The 18904-nt window shown below is 28.0% G+C and overlaps 2 protein-coding genes across 3 annotated transcripts; one reads left to right on the plus strand and one right to left on the minus strand.

Moving 5' to 3' along the window:
* Window positions 1-7603: 7603 nt before the first annotated feature.
* On the plus strand, window positions 7604-9680 carry LOC105153710 (uncharacterized). Its single transcript, XM_011068720.2, has 3 exons — window positions 7604-8095; window positions 8549-8608; window positions 8676-9680. The coding sequence occupies exons 1-3, from the start codon at window positions 7724-7726 to the stop codon at window positions 9546-9548; spliced, it is 1305 nt and encodes a 434-aa protein (XP_011067022.1). The 5' UTR covers window positions 7604-7723; the 3' UTR covers window positions 9549-9680.
* LOC105153709 (uncharacterized) lies at window positions 9642-11579 on the minus strand. Of its 2 annotated transcripts, XM_087406321.1 has the most exons (3): window positions 11277-11579; window positions 10745-10775; window positions 9642-10641 (listed from the first exon to the last, which is right to left on the minus strand). In XM_087406321.1, the coding sequence occupies exons 1-3, from the start codon at window positions 11291-11293 to the stop codon at window positions 9871-9873; spliced, it is 819 nt and encodes a 272-aa protein (XP_087262447.1). In that variant the 5' UTR covers window positions 11294-11579; the 3' UTR covers window positions 9642-9870. The 2 variants fall into 2 exon arrangements, with proteins under 2 accessions (XP_087262447.1, XP_011067021.1); XM_011068719.2 differs by lacking the exon at window positions 10745-10775 and having other exon boundaries at window positions 11277-11577.
* Between the last annotated feature and the right edge of the window lie 7325 nt (window positions 11580-18904).

The following is an 18904-nucleotide window of genomic DNA, read 5'->3' on the forward strand; positions in this document are numbered from 1 at the left end:
ATATATTAATATATATAAATATATATATAATATTATAAATATATATATTTATATATAATAATTTTGTTTATATTTTCACTTATAATATTAATCTTTATTTTCTAAGAATTAAAATTTTTCGAATATTCCATCTCTGATCCAAACGATTTCTACATGGATATACCTGTTATTCAGACGCTCTATTGGAGTTAATGATAACAACATATATTATTATAATCAAAGAAAATCCATTTGACAATTCACGTGGATAAAAAGTAAGAATCTAATTAAAAATATAAGGAAACGGCTCAAGTGATTAATATTCAAATATACAAAAACATGGCTACAAGCCAAACACAATACATTTAATAAACAAATTTTTAAAAGACACAAACATTTCTACCTCATATGAGGTCATTCTCAATGTTAACACAAAACTGTTTTAGCGAAAAATTAAAATTAAAACGAATTTGGCTGTTCAAATTAAATAAAAATTGATAGAGTTAATCAAGAGAACGAAATTTGTATTAAAACAATGAAATAGTATTACTAGAAATTCTTAACATAAAAGATTTATTTTTATACATTAAACATAATTAAAAGACCTGGTCAAGTAACATAATAAAAAAAATTATAATTTAAAAAATGTATATAGTATTGAATAAGTATTAAAATAAAAGATTTTTTTGTGAATACTCCTTCGTATGTGTGCACACTATCTTCGTATAATTGAAATGAGTTACTTTCACATTTGAGTGACACGTTATAAGTGGTCGTTAATTTAAAGTAATAAGTGATAAATCCAGACATACCTTGAGAAACTAATAAAAAAAGGGAAGAAAAAAATTTAAGAAATTTAATTCTTTATATTTAAATTTTTTAAACATAAAATACTTCAATATTAAGAGTATTTTATTTTTGTAAATGGTAAAAAAATAATAAGCAATAACTCTAACATATATCTACGTCAGAATATTCAGAGAAAAATCCTGAACAATACCTACTGATTTAACAACATTAAACATAAATGTCCGTTTTATATAAAAGGAGATGTTTTAAAATTTTGGAGAGTGCATACTAAATTCGTTACATATTAAGATAATTTGAAAAAATAACCCTTTTTCTGTCTAAGATAAAAATGAGATAAAGATAGTATATATATATATATATATATATATATATATATATATATATATATTATAATTTGAGATAAAGTTATTTTTTCATTTAGATGATTATCTAAATAATTGTAAATGTAATATTCTAATGATTACACTGATTCGAAAGAGTACTTTATCATAGTAATATAATATTTAGTTTATGAGCATAATTGATTAATTAAAAACTAGAAAAAAAGATTATTTAAATTAATAATAATAAAATGTTCGTAATTTATAGGAAAGACCTGGGCACCATGAGTCACAAAAATTCTTACTCTTAAAAGTACATCTAAATATAAAAATTGTATCTTTTTTTTTAAATAATTAAAGCATAATGCATATTTTAATCACAATGTGGTATACAAAATTAATTGTCAAAATTGTGATACTTTCTATAAATATTAGATTATTATTTGTAACGTAGTAAGTCGAGAAAAGATGCGCAGAAACTTGCATCTTATCTTCATGCATGTATTTTTTACTACAAAAACAATATTAAAAACATTTTTATACGGTTAAAAAGTTATTATTGCACCACAAAAAAAGTATTGGCAACGAAGTAAGTCGTATTATACCAGTAGTATTAATTTACACATTCTAGAATATGTTAAACAATCGATGACCCATGATATCCTATGACTTATGGTGCTTTGGTTTTCCTTATATGTATATATATATATATATATATATTTTTTTTAAACTTATTATTTTGTGTTTTATTTATTGCTTCTCTATATAAAAAAAGATACTGAATTTAATTTTACATGTCATATTTCTGTTAACAAAATTAATAAGTATTTGATATTATATTTGTATATTAATCTATACTTTTCAAAAGTTTCAGTATATAATACTTTTTAAACGGCATTTCTTTTATAATTGTATTGCTCTGCAATTTTTTAAAACTATGTCAGGAAATAATTTTATAAAGGTATAGGGAGAGATGTAATTATCTTTATTTAATTCATTTTTTTTTTGTATTTAAATAGAAAATGAGCTTTAATTTCCGCTGCCTTGTTCCATCTATATCAAGTTTATGAGTTCTGTCTTCATAGCTTTATTTTTTTATAAATCAAATTTTATCTAATTATTTCCATTTTTTATCAATTATTTAGAACTATTTCTTATATTTAAAATAATATGCATATCATATAATATATACATATAAGTATACTTATATATATTTTATATATATATATATATATATATATATATATATATATTGTCGTATACTTGTTCTGACAGCACACATTTAAAATATTTATACAAAATATTTATAAAAATTATTTTATTAAAATATTCTGTAAATATTTTTGTGATCTCAGATTATACAGATTATAAAGATGTATCATAAATATTATGCAATCGTAAATATTATGATAAATATGAAAATATTTTATAAACATTATGATCCCGGCAAAAAATAAATTAATCCAGTTTTATTTCTAAAGTATTATTGATTAACATATTCTAAAATACATACAATAAAATTATGATTAAAAAGAAACGTTTCCGCTTAAATTCGAAAATTATTTTCATTAAACACTCCCTTCAGTCATCTATCTTAAGTTGTACCGCATTCAATGCTGCTTGATTTCTACAATCGTGTGAAAATCGTTATTTCGATGATTCACGAACACTAAATCTTAATAGATATAGCTATAGATATATATGACGATCAATGTAGATTTTGTCAAAAAGATGGAACACGTATAATTAAAATATGTTTCTTTCATAAATGAAAACCAAAATAGTTTTGTTCCAGCGAAGAAAACTTGCAACAGTTGCAAATTAAATAATATTAATTTTAATATGTATACCGAATGTTTGCACTCTATGAAACAAATGATGTTCTCGGAAAACATTTTAGAAAAGAAAAATAATTACAAAATATAGGAGAGAGTGAGGTAAATCAGATCTATTTGCAATTTTTGAATATTTTAATATATTTTTGTTGAGTAAAAACGAGCAATTTGACAGACAAAGATAAAAATGTTATTCAAAAAAAAAATTACTGACAGTTTATATTTTATTAAAATTGAAATCAATAAAATTCAATTAATCTGAACCTGATGACTCGTAATATTTTATTTTGATTTAATTCCTTGGACCAGATCTGGTCGGCCGATCACCAATCAGGCCTATAAGTTATCTACTGTATTGTCCGATTACAGGTTCTTTCAAACTTTGGAACAAATTTTACAATAAACCGCAAAAGTGATCACAAAATATTTTTGAATTCTACATTTTTTAATTATCTTAAATCAATTACCTTTCAAATTTTTAACACCTTTTAAATAATAACAATTAAATAATAACACCTTTTAAATAATAACACATTTACAAGAATTTTCTTTTTTAAAAAAATGTTCGCACGATGACTAAAAACACATATTTGCGTCTATTCTATGAATGTTATAACAGAGACCTGTCAAACTGCTGTCACATGTTCAGTCTTATAAGGACTTTACATTATAAATAGTATGCAAATCTGCTTTTAACTGTATTCATTTAAATTAAAAAAAGTCCTACTTGAAACTGTCCGATTTAGGTCACTGTCTCCTATATACTAAAAATATTTATTTATATTTATCATAAATAAATATTATATAACATACTCTCTCTCTCTCTCTCTCTTAGCTCGTATTTTAATTCGAATAAAATTAATACATATAAAATATATATAAAATATTTATATAATATTTCAAAAATTAAATATATATAAATATTTATTATAAAAATATTTAGTACTGACTCGTAAAGTGGATTCGTAAGTTTAGATCCATGAATGATTGTGCTGATCAGTCATTCGTTCAATCCATTAAATTATAACAAGAAGCACTAGAATCTGATTCATATTGCTGTCAAGGTTAAGACGTTACATATGTCATATAAGTCTGTTGCATACAGAATGCATCAATGCGTTAGGGCTACTGCATATAAAATTCCATAACAATAAGCGTAAGGCGTAAACCTAAGCCAATGAGCCAATTAGGATATTGCTATAGAAATAACAGTAAACTTATCCGTAAGACAAATTTCAACCAGTTGCAGCTGCTATTTCTATTTCCGTTAGATTACGTAGATATCTATAGCAATATCCTAATTGGCTTATCGGCTTAAGTTACGTCTTATGGTTAATATTAAAAATTTTGTCTGCGATAGCCTTAACAACTATTATTGAAAGTCAAAAGAATAAAGAAAATTACAGATGCTTTAGTTCATTTATTGCGCTATTGTAAATACTAATTGTGCTGTCATCTAGTCTCTAAACTTGTAAAATACACATCAACTACACTCTCAAATTCATGATCTTTAGATGTCTAATCTAACTATCCATGTCTCATCTAACTATCCAGTCATCGATTACTTAGAGCACTGTATTATTGACCATATTAATTGGAAGATATACAGGATGTCACGCAATTTTTTGCTAAGCACTTTTGTGTAGATAGAGCGGACTAAACTGAGTTGAAAAATCCTTTACCGTTTTACAATTTTCGCAATGGTTAACGAGATATTAATTACTAAAAATTACCGAATATTGTTTTTCAATAATTTTTTACTCAAATACTATCAACTTTACAGAAAAACAGCAAGAGACAAAAATTATTTATTTTCTTCTTATAGAGCTCTGAGATTTTTTTCAGAATTTGTTCAGAATTTTTTAATGCCGTATTTTCTCATGTTGGAAAAATAAGCTAAAAATAGTTGAAAATGTAAAAAAGTCCATTAGAGCTTACATCAGCTGTTCGGGTGCACAGAAAATTCTTTATTTTCATGTGAATGTACAGAACGAATAAAATATACGTTTCAACCCTTCAATTCGGGTCCTTATCAATATAACATATAAATCGAAGTTATAGTAAATAATGCTAAAATTCGGCTATTGGCCAATCAGGCGCCGAGATGTCTCGATCCTGAAGGACCTCACGGCCTATGTGTTCCCCACCAGGGCCTGCCGAAATCACTTACGTGTGGCACAATGTTGTGAAACACCATCAACTTTACGAAATGAATATAATAGTCGTTTTAATTCAAAAATCAATCAAATTTTAATTTCTCGACTACCATTTTAGACCGTTATTTTACCATTATTTTAAATTTTGTAATTTGAAGTTCGGATTTTTTCGTATTAAAAATCAAACTTTAATATCAAATTTTAGTACAGTTGGACTTTTAGCATTTTTATTCAGCTATATTAGATCAGTTATTTTGAATTTCCTCTACATACTAAATTTCAGAACACACACAATAGAAGTACTTTTAGTATTTTTGTTTGCCATTTTGCATCCGCCATTTTGAATTTCTAAATTTTATTCAGAACAATAGAAGTACTTTTAGTATTTTTGTTCGCCATTTTGCATCCGTTATTTTGAATTTCTAAATTTTGAAATCAGTCTCAAAAACCTTCGAGTATCAAATTTCATAGCAATTCGAGCATTTTTTAAAAATTGGATTATTTTAGCCACTTTTTCAGTCCCTGGCCTACTGAGGCATGTAATACTGGATACTAAGATATTATTTAAGACACCGACAAGATACTATTAAAGATCGTCAACTCTGGGCAAATTTTCGGCAGTATAAAAAGAATCTCAAGGGCCCGGAGGTAATTGAAAAACGCTGACATTATCGATAATTGATATAAATTTGCTATTATTAATATAAATATTTGCTATTATTAATATAATATTTATATTAATATAAATATTTGCTCATACATTATTAAATTCATGATTTTTTATTACATAAATGTTCCATAAATAAATATGCATACTTGTAAAGCTATAATATCCTATATATTGCAAAAAAATTACAATTTTTCTTCTCTGCAGTTATCATCTCTGTTAATAATCAAACTTTGACGATAATACTGAAATCACAATTTTAAAGAAAAATCGAATATTATTGAGTTATAAATGCATAATATGCCTATTAAACTAATAAATCATAAAATTAATATTAGGTGTTGGAATTAATTCGTAGCGTTTTTTAATGAAAGAATGTTATTTATTTCACATGAGCATTAAAAAATACATTAATGAAAGTACTTCCCATCACTTGTAAAACGCTACGAATTAATTCCAACACCTAATACAATATTGTTAGTTTTCAACTCTTATACCCGTATTCATAGTCCTTCCTTGAGGAATGAGGATTCCTTGTACCTCATTTCACGTTTCATAAACTTTTCTTGACCAAATAAGAAGCCTTATTAGCTTCCTTTTCTCAAGGAAGGTTACGAGTCCTCCTTGAGGAGGAGATGCAGTTTTCATAATCAAGCAAATTTCCAAATTTATTTTGTCACACCGGTCTTTTTACTTTCGATAGCTTTTAATTTAGATCTGTCGCATCGATAATTATATTTGATAGCTTTTTTTCATAAATAAACTGCCAAAAGCATTTTCTCCTTCGTATAATAAGCATTATGACGAATAATTCGACTGAAAGCACTGATGCATATTAAAGCCGTTGTACACTGATTTAATTTTAGTATAAAAATAAAATGCAAATATCTCAAATTATGAAATACATATTTTAATAATATATAATATCTAATAGTGGAATAAAATGTATTGAGTATTTCACGATTTAATCAATTTTTATGTTTATTTATAAACATATATTTATGTTATTTTATGTATGTACAGTAGTTTTAATGTGCATCAGTGCGCACTTAATACGTCCAATCAAATTCGCTAATAGTTTTATTTTTGTTCATTATTGTTGCAAAATGCTTAATCACGATTTTATTTAATTAACAATGCCTTTATAATCTTTATTATTCGTAATTCACGATATTAGGTTTGTATATATTATATATTATGACATACTGCCTTCAATAGGTTACTAAAATCCTTAAAATATTCTTTCCTTCGAGAAGGCAGACTTGAGATCAGTTTATAACACAAGGAAGCATTTGAAGAATTGAAGAATCCTTCATATATGGAGACTTCTTCGATCCTTAAAATAAGGAAGGACTTTGAATACGGGTGTTAATCACAATATTCACAAGGATGCGAACTTCCGTAAGGATGTCGGTCTTTGATAGTATCTCATCGGTGCTTAAGATAATCTTAAAATATGAACGCCCTATGAAATCTACCATCCTCCATTAAGCAGTTATTTTTCATATATATTTCATGATTGTCTGCTAAGTCACGTGATGCAGTGACCAATCAGAACACTTAACATCAATTCCACCATGGATCTTGATTCTTGATGAATCTGTCAATGGTTTAGTTTTCACCGAGGATTTAAATCGAATCAGACTATAAGAACCAATCAACTACAATCGAGCATTCCCCTGTTGTTCGACTGTAATTGGTTGATTCTTATAATCTGATCTGGTTTAAACTCGGTGGAAACTAGGCCAATGGGTGCACGATCGCTCACTAAGCGGTCAGTGAGCTCTTGCATCTGATTGGCATATGCCATTAGATCTAAAAATATAGACCAAACAGGTATAAGAGCTTACTGAGCGCTCAGTAAGTAATCGTACTTCTGGATACATTCATGTCAACAATGGTTATGTTGCGTTCGAATGTACACAGTACGAGTGTGAAACATATTTCTGATAAAAAATGAGCCTTGTAGCGTACGACAGCAGCGATGAGAGCTCAGAAAACGGAGAGAGCGAGGCCGCAGAATCAAATACTGTGAATAATACGGATAACGATGCAACCGAAGCAGTGACCGTACAAATAAGTTCGAAATTATCCTTACCTGCTCCGAAAATAGTTTCACATAGTATAAACGTTGAAGAAGAGAACGATGATGCGGAGCATAACTTACAACAATTTCTCGATACCTTGCCAAAGCCCAGAGATTCCATTTTTATGGGAAATGTTGAGGAGGTCGAAGATGATATTCTGTTAAAAAAAGAAACGGAAAGTCAAATCTCAAAACCAGCAAAAAAGCAGATAGTGAGAATATCGGTGCCTTCCTTATTGGAGGTATGTTTTTATGTATATATATATATATATACAGGGTGATCCGAAATTCTCGCAAGATATAATACTTTATGCTAAAACAAACAATTTTTTCCTTTAGCAAAACTGCGTTTGTAGTTTTTGCAGGAGAGTAAGTTGAAGTTCTACGAATAAACTCAAAAATTATTTATCGAATGTAATTTTATTATAGAAAAAAGTTGTTTGTTTTAGCACAAAAAACAATTTTTTCCTTTAGCAAAATTATATTTGATAAGTAGTTTTTGCAGAAGAACAGGTTAAAGTTAACAAATAATCGTAAAAATTATTTATCGAGCGATTTTGTTAAAGGAAAAAGTTGTTTGTTTTAACATAAAGTATCCTGTCTTGTATCTTTGAATGCGAGATTTCGGATCATCACCCTGTATATATACATATATTTAGGTACTTAATTTTATCGAACGTTTGTATTATTTCCAGTTTAAGGATCTTGAAGAGGAGAGTGAAGAGAAACCAGTCGAAATCGTACAATCGTCACAAGTAAGTTTAGAAAATTTTTTCAAAGTAAATACATAGAATATAACTCATGAATTATTGATCATTGTAGAAGGGCTGTGGACTCTTCTCCCTCTTGACAGCGCCAAAAGGAAAGACAGCAAACAATAAGACTCTAATACCTCAGGCTGTTAAGAATGCAGCGGTAAAAACAAATGTATGGCAGTCAAACGCAATGAGGAAATCTAGTACAAATCGAAACGATTTTAAAGTGAAAAACCCAACTACAGATAAATCACATAATGAATCAAGCTCTGATGAAGAAGATGCATCGATAGACTTCTTTGGGCTGGCCACAAGTGAAGATCCAGACAATTCTACAGGCAATAATCCAACAGAATTAGATTCAACATTGCCTTCGGATGATCTTGTACATAAATCAAATACTGAAGTCTTACTTATGAAACATGTGGAAGATCATAAGACACCTAGCTCTTCCTCTATTAATCCTGATATTTCAATGAATAGCCAATCAAGTAAAACATTAACAAGTAATGTTATAAATCTACCGAAAGAAGAGATTTTATTGAAGAATAAAGCAGAAGTTGGTCCAAAATTGCCTATCCCTGAACAAGAATATAACGTTGATTTGGAAGGCAATGTTGCCTTTGATGAAAAAGCAATTGAATATCTTTGTGGAAGACGGGGTATAAAACGCAAGGAAATCGACGAAGCGGATATAATCGAAATAAATGGGGAAGACATAAAACCAGATGAAAGAGAATGGTTGGTAAAAGCATTAACAGAAGAATCTGTACACAGGCCAGTGTCTATGCAGAGCGGTGGGGTAAACTCCCAATCCAAGAAGAAACATCAGATAACTTATTTAGCACATCAAGCTAAAGCCATGGAACTGGAACTAAAAAATCAGTGGTCTCAGAATAGGATGGCACGGAAACAAACAAAATCGAAATATGGTTTCTAAAAAGCAGATTTGTACAAGTTTTTTTTTAAATATATGCATATATAAATGATCTTTTATTTTTAAGCTAAATTAATGACACATGTACAAAGAATATTGCAATACTAAAATATATTAAAGTTTATTCAGTGGAAATGTCATTAAAACTCGAATTTACTACTGATAATGATGACTGATACTAATAGTGATTTTTCCAAAAATATTTGTTCTAGATTTTTCTACTTTTTCTTCTTGCTTTACAAATTTTATTTGTAAGATAAATTAATGACATCTGTACAAAAAGTAAATATTAAAATATATATTAATAGTCAAGTTTGAAATGCCATTAAATCTCCTGAGACTTTTCTAAAAATATCTGTTCTAACTTTTCATATTCTTTTCTTTTGCTTTCTACCAGCAATTTAGCTTGCAGCAAGTTTGGTGGTAAATCCTCATATTGAGCGAGGGATTGATTTAGTTCTGCTAATCTACTTGTCTTCTCCAGATACAGTTTATATTTATTCAATATTTTTTCCGAATAAAGTTCGTCAACTTGCATATCACTCAAATCTGTTTCCAATTTCTCCACGGCTTGCTGGTATTCCTTTAATTTTGTAGACAAGAAAACCTTATTGCAATACACATCATTCTTATCCTCCTCTGTAACATCAATAGAGTTCTTGATAGCATCGACCGCATCTTGAAGATGATCAAGTTTTGTCTGCAACTTTGTACAATTTCTAAATAATTTATCGTACTGTACGGACATCTGCTTCTCTTCTCGCTCCCGCCTTTTTTCTTCTATGATCTTTCGTTCTCTAACCACCTGCAATGACGTTTCATCAAATTCGAACAGCTTTTCAGCTTTCAGGATCGAAGACACTTTTTCTAAACCTTCTTTTATGTCGTTAGGTAATGTCTTGACATCAAGATTCAATTTAGCTAATAAAGTCGTCATCTCCTTTGTATATGCAGCATTCTCTTCTGTTGTTTCCAAGATGGCTCTTTGCAAATCTCGAAGCAAAGAAACTTCCTCAGCCGATGTGTTTCCTTCTTGGCATTTTGCAACATCAGTTGCAATAAAAACTGAATCGTTGCACGATGATAATGATGCTACCTGTTTTTAATTAATTACTAATTAATATTTCTTATAAATTTTATCCTTAACTATTAATAATGAAATTATAATTAATAACTATTCATAATAAAACTGATATTACCAGGATTGTGCTGCATATTTCAAGATTATGTCTATACAAAAAATATTTATGGTTTATGTTAAATTTTTTTCAATTCTATCAACTCTTTTACATGTAAACAAACATGACTATATTTCAAATTTACTACCAGCACTGAAAATCTTCAGTTTATGTTACTTATACTATACGATTTCAGTAATGAATTTTGGAATTGGAATTCAATAGAGAAAACAGCTTTACAACAATTGCAACGCTGCTTTCTCTGCTGAACACAGCCCTTGTTTACACTGAGCATTTAGCACGTATAACTAGTAACTTTCTATTAAATTATCTTAATTTTGATGATGCCTGTAAATGTATATGGCTTTAATTAATCATGTAGATTTATATTGTCCTTAATACACAATTCTTTAAATAAATTGTCGAAATTAAGATAATTTAATAGAAACTTATTAACGCGCGTATCAAGCTATCAAGTGCTCGATGTAAACTAGGATATACATAAGTAAACTCCTATACATAAGTAAAGATATTCTTAGAGAGATCTATTCACCTCACTGTCCATTCCATCGATTGTTTTTGATCCGTTTTGATCTAACCGTTATTGTTAACGTTCTTATTCTTATTCTTATTTGTTGGCTCCTGCCTCCGAAATCCAAAGTAAAGAGGAAGACAATACGGCGTCAGTGGCAACACTGACCTAGTTTCCACCGAGGGTTTTAACCGGGAATGTAAGAACCAACTAATTACAGTCGAATATTCTTCTGTTACAGTCGAACGACAAGGGAATGCTAGACTGTAATTGATTGTTCTTACATTCTGATCCCTCGGTGGAAACTAGGCCAGTGTTGCCAACGGATTGTCAAAATTCCACTATATATCTCTTTATTTCATTTGTATGTACGGCCGATCACAGAAAAGTTGCAACACTTTTTTTTCGATGAGTTTCGAAATGCAGTTTATTCACCAAGCGATTGGTTCTTATTTGTGGATCCATGAATAATGACTTCTGCACACAGAACGTGGCAATGCTTACCGTGCGACGGAAGTTGGCACGATAGCCGATCAATATCTCGCTTGCTCGGAAGTAATAAATATATATCATTTCGGTGCGCGTTTCTGGGAATAGTTATTGGGTCATCTAAAAAGTATCCGCGGTTTTTGGTCACTAATCTTAAAATAGATCTAAACTAAAAATAGATCGTTACACATGAATGTAGCAAATTCATACACAAGGTATATTTTCTTAAAAGAAAATACTACATTAAAATAAATTTCAAAATAAATTTCAACAATTTGAAATTTATAAGTTATATCATTTGATTTATATTCGTTAGAGTCTTTAATATATTGAGTCATCTAAAAAGTATCCGTGGTTTTTTGTCACTAGATGTGTATTGATGGTCATATATCTAGTGACAAAGTACCGCGGATACTTTTTAGATGACCCAATATTAATACAGTTTGATTTTATTCCATTCTATATGTGTAGCATAAGCTTTAATTTAGATTAAAATTAACTAGCAAATTCTTTGTTTTTAAATATATAACCTCAAATTCATAAAGAGGAAAAGAATTAAAAACTTACTGTCCTCGTTAAATATTGTACATAATGTATTCCATCAATTTTTATTTGATAGCATTTGTTTGAGCGTTTGTAGACTCAGACATTATAGCAGTTCAAATACACTATTTATAAAATAGAAGTATTAAAAGAGATGAATGTATGTATTAACGAATCAATTGGTTATATTATCATAAATATACAGGTTATGAATTTAATTTAGGCGCGAAAATCTGCATTAGCTCAGTTTTTAAATTCGGAATGGATCGAGCAGCTCGATTGGCTCTAAAAATATTAATACCAAACGCAGATGAAATAACATGTAGCAGAAAGATGCGAGTTATCGAACGATTTTCGAGGTAAAAGAGCAAACGGATGCCTCCGATTTGGAAAACAGTAAAATAATTTACAATATTAAACAAGGGGAACACCAGATGATGGGATCAGGGATTTTGATGCGCTTTTTACAGGCTGTTCTTGAGCGAAAAAAAACATGGCCATTTCAGCCATTGGCTCATAGTTTCGAAGAAATCGATTTTTTAAATAATTATTGTAATAATTTGAAAAACGTACTGTATAAATGAAAATATCAATCACTGAGAAATTCAATAGATTTAATAATAAGGACACAAAGTGTTTCTTTCTACAGCACAAATAAATTAAAAAAATTATTAAAGAAAAGATTCAAAAAGATTCCATGCTCAAAATTCAATAAAAATAATGTAGTATATAAAATTAACTGTAGAGATTGCGATGCGTCTTATGTTGGTCAAACAGGAAGACCACTTAAGACGAGAATTGCGGAACACCGTAACCATATTAATTGGAAAATTCCAATCTTTCAGTAATAACCGAGTATAAATTATAATTCAAACATGATTTTGATTGGAATAACATTTTAATTATGGATGAAGAGCCGTGCTACAGTAAATGTATAATTTCTGAAATGATTAATACGTATATCAAAAAACAGGAAAACAGTTTAAATTTACAGATTGATAGACCATAGGTCTTCATATAAATCATTACGTATTTACCAATAATAAACAGTATATAACTTTGCATCACCAGTTATTGATTCAATTTTGCGAGCCTTTGTTTAATTGTCACTAATCTTTTGTAACATGACATGTGTTAGTCCGATCTCGTTTGTTAATTATGCGACTGACTCTTTTTAAGAATGTTACTGACCATCACTGGACACATATTTATAACATTTTCATACTTTGTGACTTCTCCGGTGAGTTTTATTTTGATTGACGTTTACAATAAATAGTCTGGATTGTTCTTATTTTATTTTGTTTCATATTACTCATAGATTCATGGAAATTTTAACATTCAGTCGAGCAGCTGATTGGGAACAATTTCTGTCGGTCAACCCGGAGATGATTAATTTATCTACCTTTATTTTTATTTGTACTTGATTTATCGTTTCACTTTACTGCGGGTTACAACTGCGATTTTAATAAATCTGAACATGGCTCGATCAAAACATGTAATTTTTATTGTTGTAAGACATTTTATATGTTATACCATCAAATAATTTTTAGAATAATGACATCGAGAATAAGTATTAAAAAATTGACGTATGTTTATTAAAGTTTTACTGTTTTTGACTCTTATATGCCCTTTACTTAATTTTATTTTTATCTGATAACAAGAGTTAAATAACAAGAGTTCTTTAAATAATTTTTGTTCGATTAATGTTAATTAAAAGAAGATTACAAACATATGTCTTACTTGTTCCTAATCATAATTTCCAATTTCTAATTTCATCAGAAACTGTAATAGTTTTCATTATAATCTTATTTATGCATTCATGTGAATAACAACAACGACGATAACGATGATAATAACAAATATTTCATAAATGAATGTGTTTAATTATTATCTATAATACAATACTAATATATAATTTCATGAAATATCATTACAATCAAAAAGTAATTAAAACTAATAATGTTAAATTAAAACGAAGTTTATAAAGATACTCATATTTTTATTTATATAGTACATTTTTCAAATTATTACAATAATTATTAAAAAAATCGATTTCTTCGAAACTATGAGCCAATGACTGAAACGGCCGGACACGTATCGTTTTTTTTCGCTCAAAAGCAGCCTGTAAGAAGTGCATCAAAATCCCTGACCTGGTGTTTCCCTTGTTAATAGAATTATTTTTGCAATTTACTACATAACAATATAATTTTGCTTTTCTTTTTAATTGTTTATTTTCCATTTTTCCAATTTATTAAAAGATTGCAAATATTTTCGCTGTTTCAATTTAATTTCGCAAACTGACCGCTATGAGCCTAAGTCGTTTTACGAATCCTCTCCACGTTCATGCACAAAGCGAAAATTATTTGTTGTTTTCTTTGCTTTGTTTTTTTTTATTAATTTCAGAATGTATTTGACAGTAAATTGTTAATTCTCTGAAACTAATATTGGTTTTTTATAGCTGATATTTTGATCAACATTTCTAGATAATATTAGCTGTTACATATAACTAATTAAAACATTCTTATATAAGTGTCAAATATCTAGCAATCAGTCTTGAAAACTGTAATCTGTTCTTGCATATCTACATCTTTATTTGAATCACAATGATTATGCGTTACGATGAAATGTTTATGTAAACTAAATTACATAGTAAAATATCGCAACTATTTTTATGATAGCGGAAGGACATCTACACTTTATTACAATGAAGGGAAATTAGCTATACAATGATAATAATAATAAATGTGTGATGTGTGTGTACGTATGGATATAGTGAGATATATCAACTCTCAGTATAATCAATCTTTATATAATAGACGTAACCACAATAATTCCAAAAAATCAAATTGTATACGCGTCCGGCAGATACCCATCTTTAGATAAGGCATTATTTCAAGAATAATTACAAGAAAAACAGAGAATTTCTTTATTATACGAACGAATTTTTAACAGGAAGTAGTTCTACTTAATGACCTCTAAGAAAAAAAAAGAAAAATCGCGTATTTTTATTCCATGTCTTAATCAACACGTACAGTTAGAAATATAGCTTTTAATGACATCAATATGATAAGCTAAAAATATAATTAATGATGCTCAAACATCGTTAAATTATTAATAATCTCAGTAATATAATCTCATCTCGCACTTTTTCGATGAATGTCAAATTTTGTATTCTATTCTTTGTTATTGTCAATGGTTATCATTGTGTATACGTCATTCGTTATATAAACCATCAGATTATTTCATAATTATTCTGTGGTGCTTTGTTTATTCTCTCTTTGTTTCATATGTATTCCAAAGAAAATTTGTAATAGGTAGTTAGTTGCTTTTCACTTACACAAAAGTTTAGGTAATTCTCATTTATTGACATCATAACTCAATTGAATGCACGTTTCTATTTATTCTATCAAATGAAATTCGATTGAGTTTTAAAAACTGCACAAGCTCGAGAGTGTGCTTTACTGACAATGAGTCTTATTAACTCACACTAAAAGTGAGATGTATAAACCTGTATTGTTATGCAATAACATAATTTTGTTAAAAATTAACACAATGTCATGGCTTATTTCAAGCTATAATTAAATTAACTTAAAATTAATATAATTAACAAACGTTTCGACTTACAAAATCTTCTTCAGCTACAATACAGAGATACAATCTTAAATTAACGAATAAAGAATAACGGATACAATGAAAATTTAAAAACTACAAATGGTGAAGTGTCATAGTATAAAAAAAATATATAAAAGAATATAAAAAAATATATAAAAAAATTCGAACGTCAATAAGTCTCGCCAGATGAAAATAAGATAGGAACATATGGATACTTCAGTAGATTAATTATATTCATCGATAAAACAGATTTGCCAAATTCCTCGGTTGAAATCGAGAATCCAGTTTATCACAGACTTATATCAAACGATTTGAAAATTCTTTAATTACGAGTATTTTATGACATTCTGTAGAACAAATAGATTTATTAAGATAATATATTATTACCATTGTCTGAATTTTTTTGGATTTATCAATAAAGACAGTACTATTATTTTAAATTGGTACCATAAAAAAACGTTCTCGGCAGATATTTATCGTTCTATTCGAATCATCCCGCATGTCATAAGATAGGGACCATATATAGCTTAGTTGATAGAGCGATCTTATTGTCAAATTCTACATTTTATAATAAGAACATAGAATTTATAATGGAGAATTTGAAAGATAATGGTTATCCTTTAGGAATGATTTTTTATTACATTAACAAAAGGAAAGTTTGGCTTGTAAAAAATCCACGATGATTAATAACATCAGCTCAGATAATGTTGACACTGATGAAGTTTTGAGAGAGATAATAGTTTTCCTATATATAAGATCTATTTCTAATAAAATTACTAAGTCTATTAATAAATTCAAAAACATAATTGGCTATAGGTGCTTAAACAAGCTTAATAAATTTATTAAAGTTAAAGACAAAAATCAACATCATAAAAATAATAATGTCATATATAAAATAAATTGCAATATCTGCGATGCATCGTATGTTGGTCAAACGAAGAGACAATTGCAGACAAGAATTAAAGAACATTGCAATAATATAAAATTAAACCAGTTCAAGTACTCAATAATCTCGAAACGTATCATAGAAATCATGATTTTGATTGGGAAAAAGTTAGTATTCTTAATTTTGAAAAGAATTATCGTAAAAGAAATATTTCTGAAATGATACACATCAAAGAACAAAAAAACGATTTAAATTTAATGAAAGATACTAAGTTATTGAATAACTCTTATTTTAACATATTTGACGATATACGAGAACATAAATAGTCACAGTTTTGAATAGACTTGTTTTTACATTCGATTTTATTGACTTTACTTTTGTTTGACCTACATTTCACATTAGTTAATTTTCAAACGAGCACAGTCATTAACTTAACTGGATCTTTGATTGAAAGTTTAGATTATTTACAGTATTTTCTATAAATTACCGTAAATTATTATTTGATTCTGTACCTCTTTTTTCTAATAATATATTATCTTAATAAATCTATTTGTTCTACAGAATATCATAAAATACTCATAATTAAAGAATTCTCAAATCGTTTGATACGAGTCTGTGATAAACTGGATTCTTGATCTCAACCGAGGAATTTGATAAATCTATTTTATCGATGAACATAATTAATCTACTGTTGACTGAAGTATCCAAAAAATGTTTCTTATTTATCCAAATGTTTCTTATTTTCATCTGGCGGGATATTTATTGACGTTCGAATTTTTTATATTTTTTAAATATTTTTTTATATTCTTTTATATATTTTTTTTATACTGTGACACTTCATCATATATAGTTTTTAAATTTTCATTGTATCCGTTATTCTTTATTCGTTAATTTAAGATTGTATCTCTGCGTTATAGCACTGAAGAAGGCTTTGTAAGCCGAAACGTTTGTTAATTATATTAATTTTAAGTTAATTGAATTATAGCTCGAAATAAGGCATGACATTGTGTTAATTTTTAAGAAAATATACGCATTTTTTATTCCATTTTATAATTTTGTTATCAAAGTAAATAAATGGTGACATCATTATCTGACAATGAGTCATAAAATATTCACAGAACTTTAGATTCAGTACCACTTATGTCATAAAGCAATTATTCTCTTTCCATTGCGCCTCTTTACATTCAATTTACAAAAAATTCAGGCATATTTAGAACACGCTTTTATCGATACAAATGCGCACTTTTATTTCTGAAATTTTATAATATAACGTGAACTATTTAGTTGAGTACAGTCTCAGTATTCATGTTCATTGAGTTTTTTATCTTACAACTTATGGAAGTTTGTAATAATTAACTATAATTGGAAAAATTCAGATTTTTTATTTAATATTTTTATTTTTTGTTTTTGGTGAATATCTTAAACATATACATATACTTAAACCTATACTTACACATATAACTCATACAGCACAGAAAAATTGCAGAAACATTGCAGAATGATTTCAATGAAACATTACAATATTGCATGGTGGTTGCGAACGTTGCTGAATTGTTGATGAATCATTGTTGCAAAATTCCAACAATGTTAAGATGTCTGCTTTTTGTTATATTGCAACAAAATATAACGTATATACGTAATATGCGTTCTAGCAAATAATGTAATGTGTTTGGATAAATTTTTTACTCCAAAATAAAAATTATTTCTGTACATATATCTCACTAACTTTAATTTTTCTACAAATCACATTTCTAGTGATATGTGCTTTCCAAAAGCAATTTTTTATGATAAAATATTCCAATAAATATTATATTCTAAAGGATAAATTTATTCGTAAGGATAAAGTATGTTATGTGTGTGCTCCAAACAAACTGTTAATATAATAATACATTAATATAATAATACAATTCGCTTGGTAAGTTAATCATGGATTAAGTTAATCGCAGTGATTCTTTTTAATTCGAAACCACTTCGAGTCAATTGAAATCGATTAAAAAATGATGGTATGAAATTTATCAATAAAGTTCAGGCGATTTATTCTTGCGTTCACATCAGGCATAAATACATCATCGTTCACATAATTAATATTTCGATAAATCGTTTTCAGCAGCTTAATTGT

Source organism: Acromyrmex echinatior, chromosome 5 (assembly GCF_024713525.1).
Source record: "Acromyrmex echinatior isolate Ae372 chromosome 5, ASM2471352v2, whole genome shotgun sequence".
Taxonomy (NCBI): Eukaryota; Metazoa; Arthropoda; class Insecta; order Hymenoptera; family Formicidae; genus Acromyrmex; species Acromyrmex echinatior.

Excerpts from the sequence above, each read along its gene's own strand:
- LOC105153710 (XM_011068720.2), top strand. The coding sequence starts at position 7,724 with ATGAGCCTTGTAGCGTACGACAGCAGCGATGAGAGCTCAGAAAACGGA. Across the intron at positions 8,096-8,548 it reads CGGTGCCTTCCTTATTGGAG|TTTAAGGATCTTGAAGAGGA; the intron begins GTATGTTTTTAT and ends TATTATTTCCAG. Across the intron at positions 8,609-8,675 it reads AAATCGTACAATCGTCACAA|AAGGGCTGTGGACTCTTCTC; the intron begins GTAAGTTTAGAA and ends TGATCATTGTAG.
- LOC105153709 (XM_087406321.1), bottom strand. Across the intron at positions 10,642-10,744 it reads AAATATGCAGCACAATCCTG|GTAGCATCATTATCATCGTG; the intron begins GTAATATCAGTT and ends AATTAAAAACAG.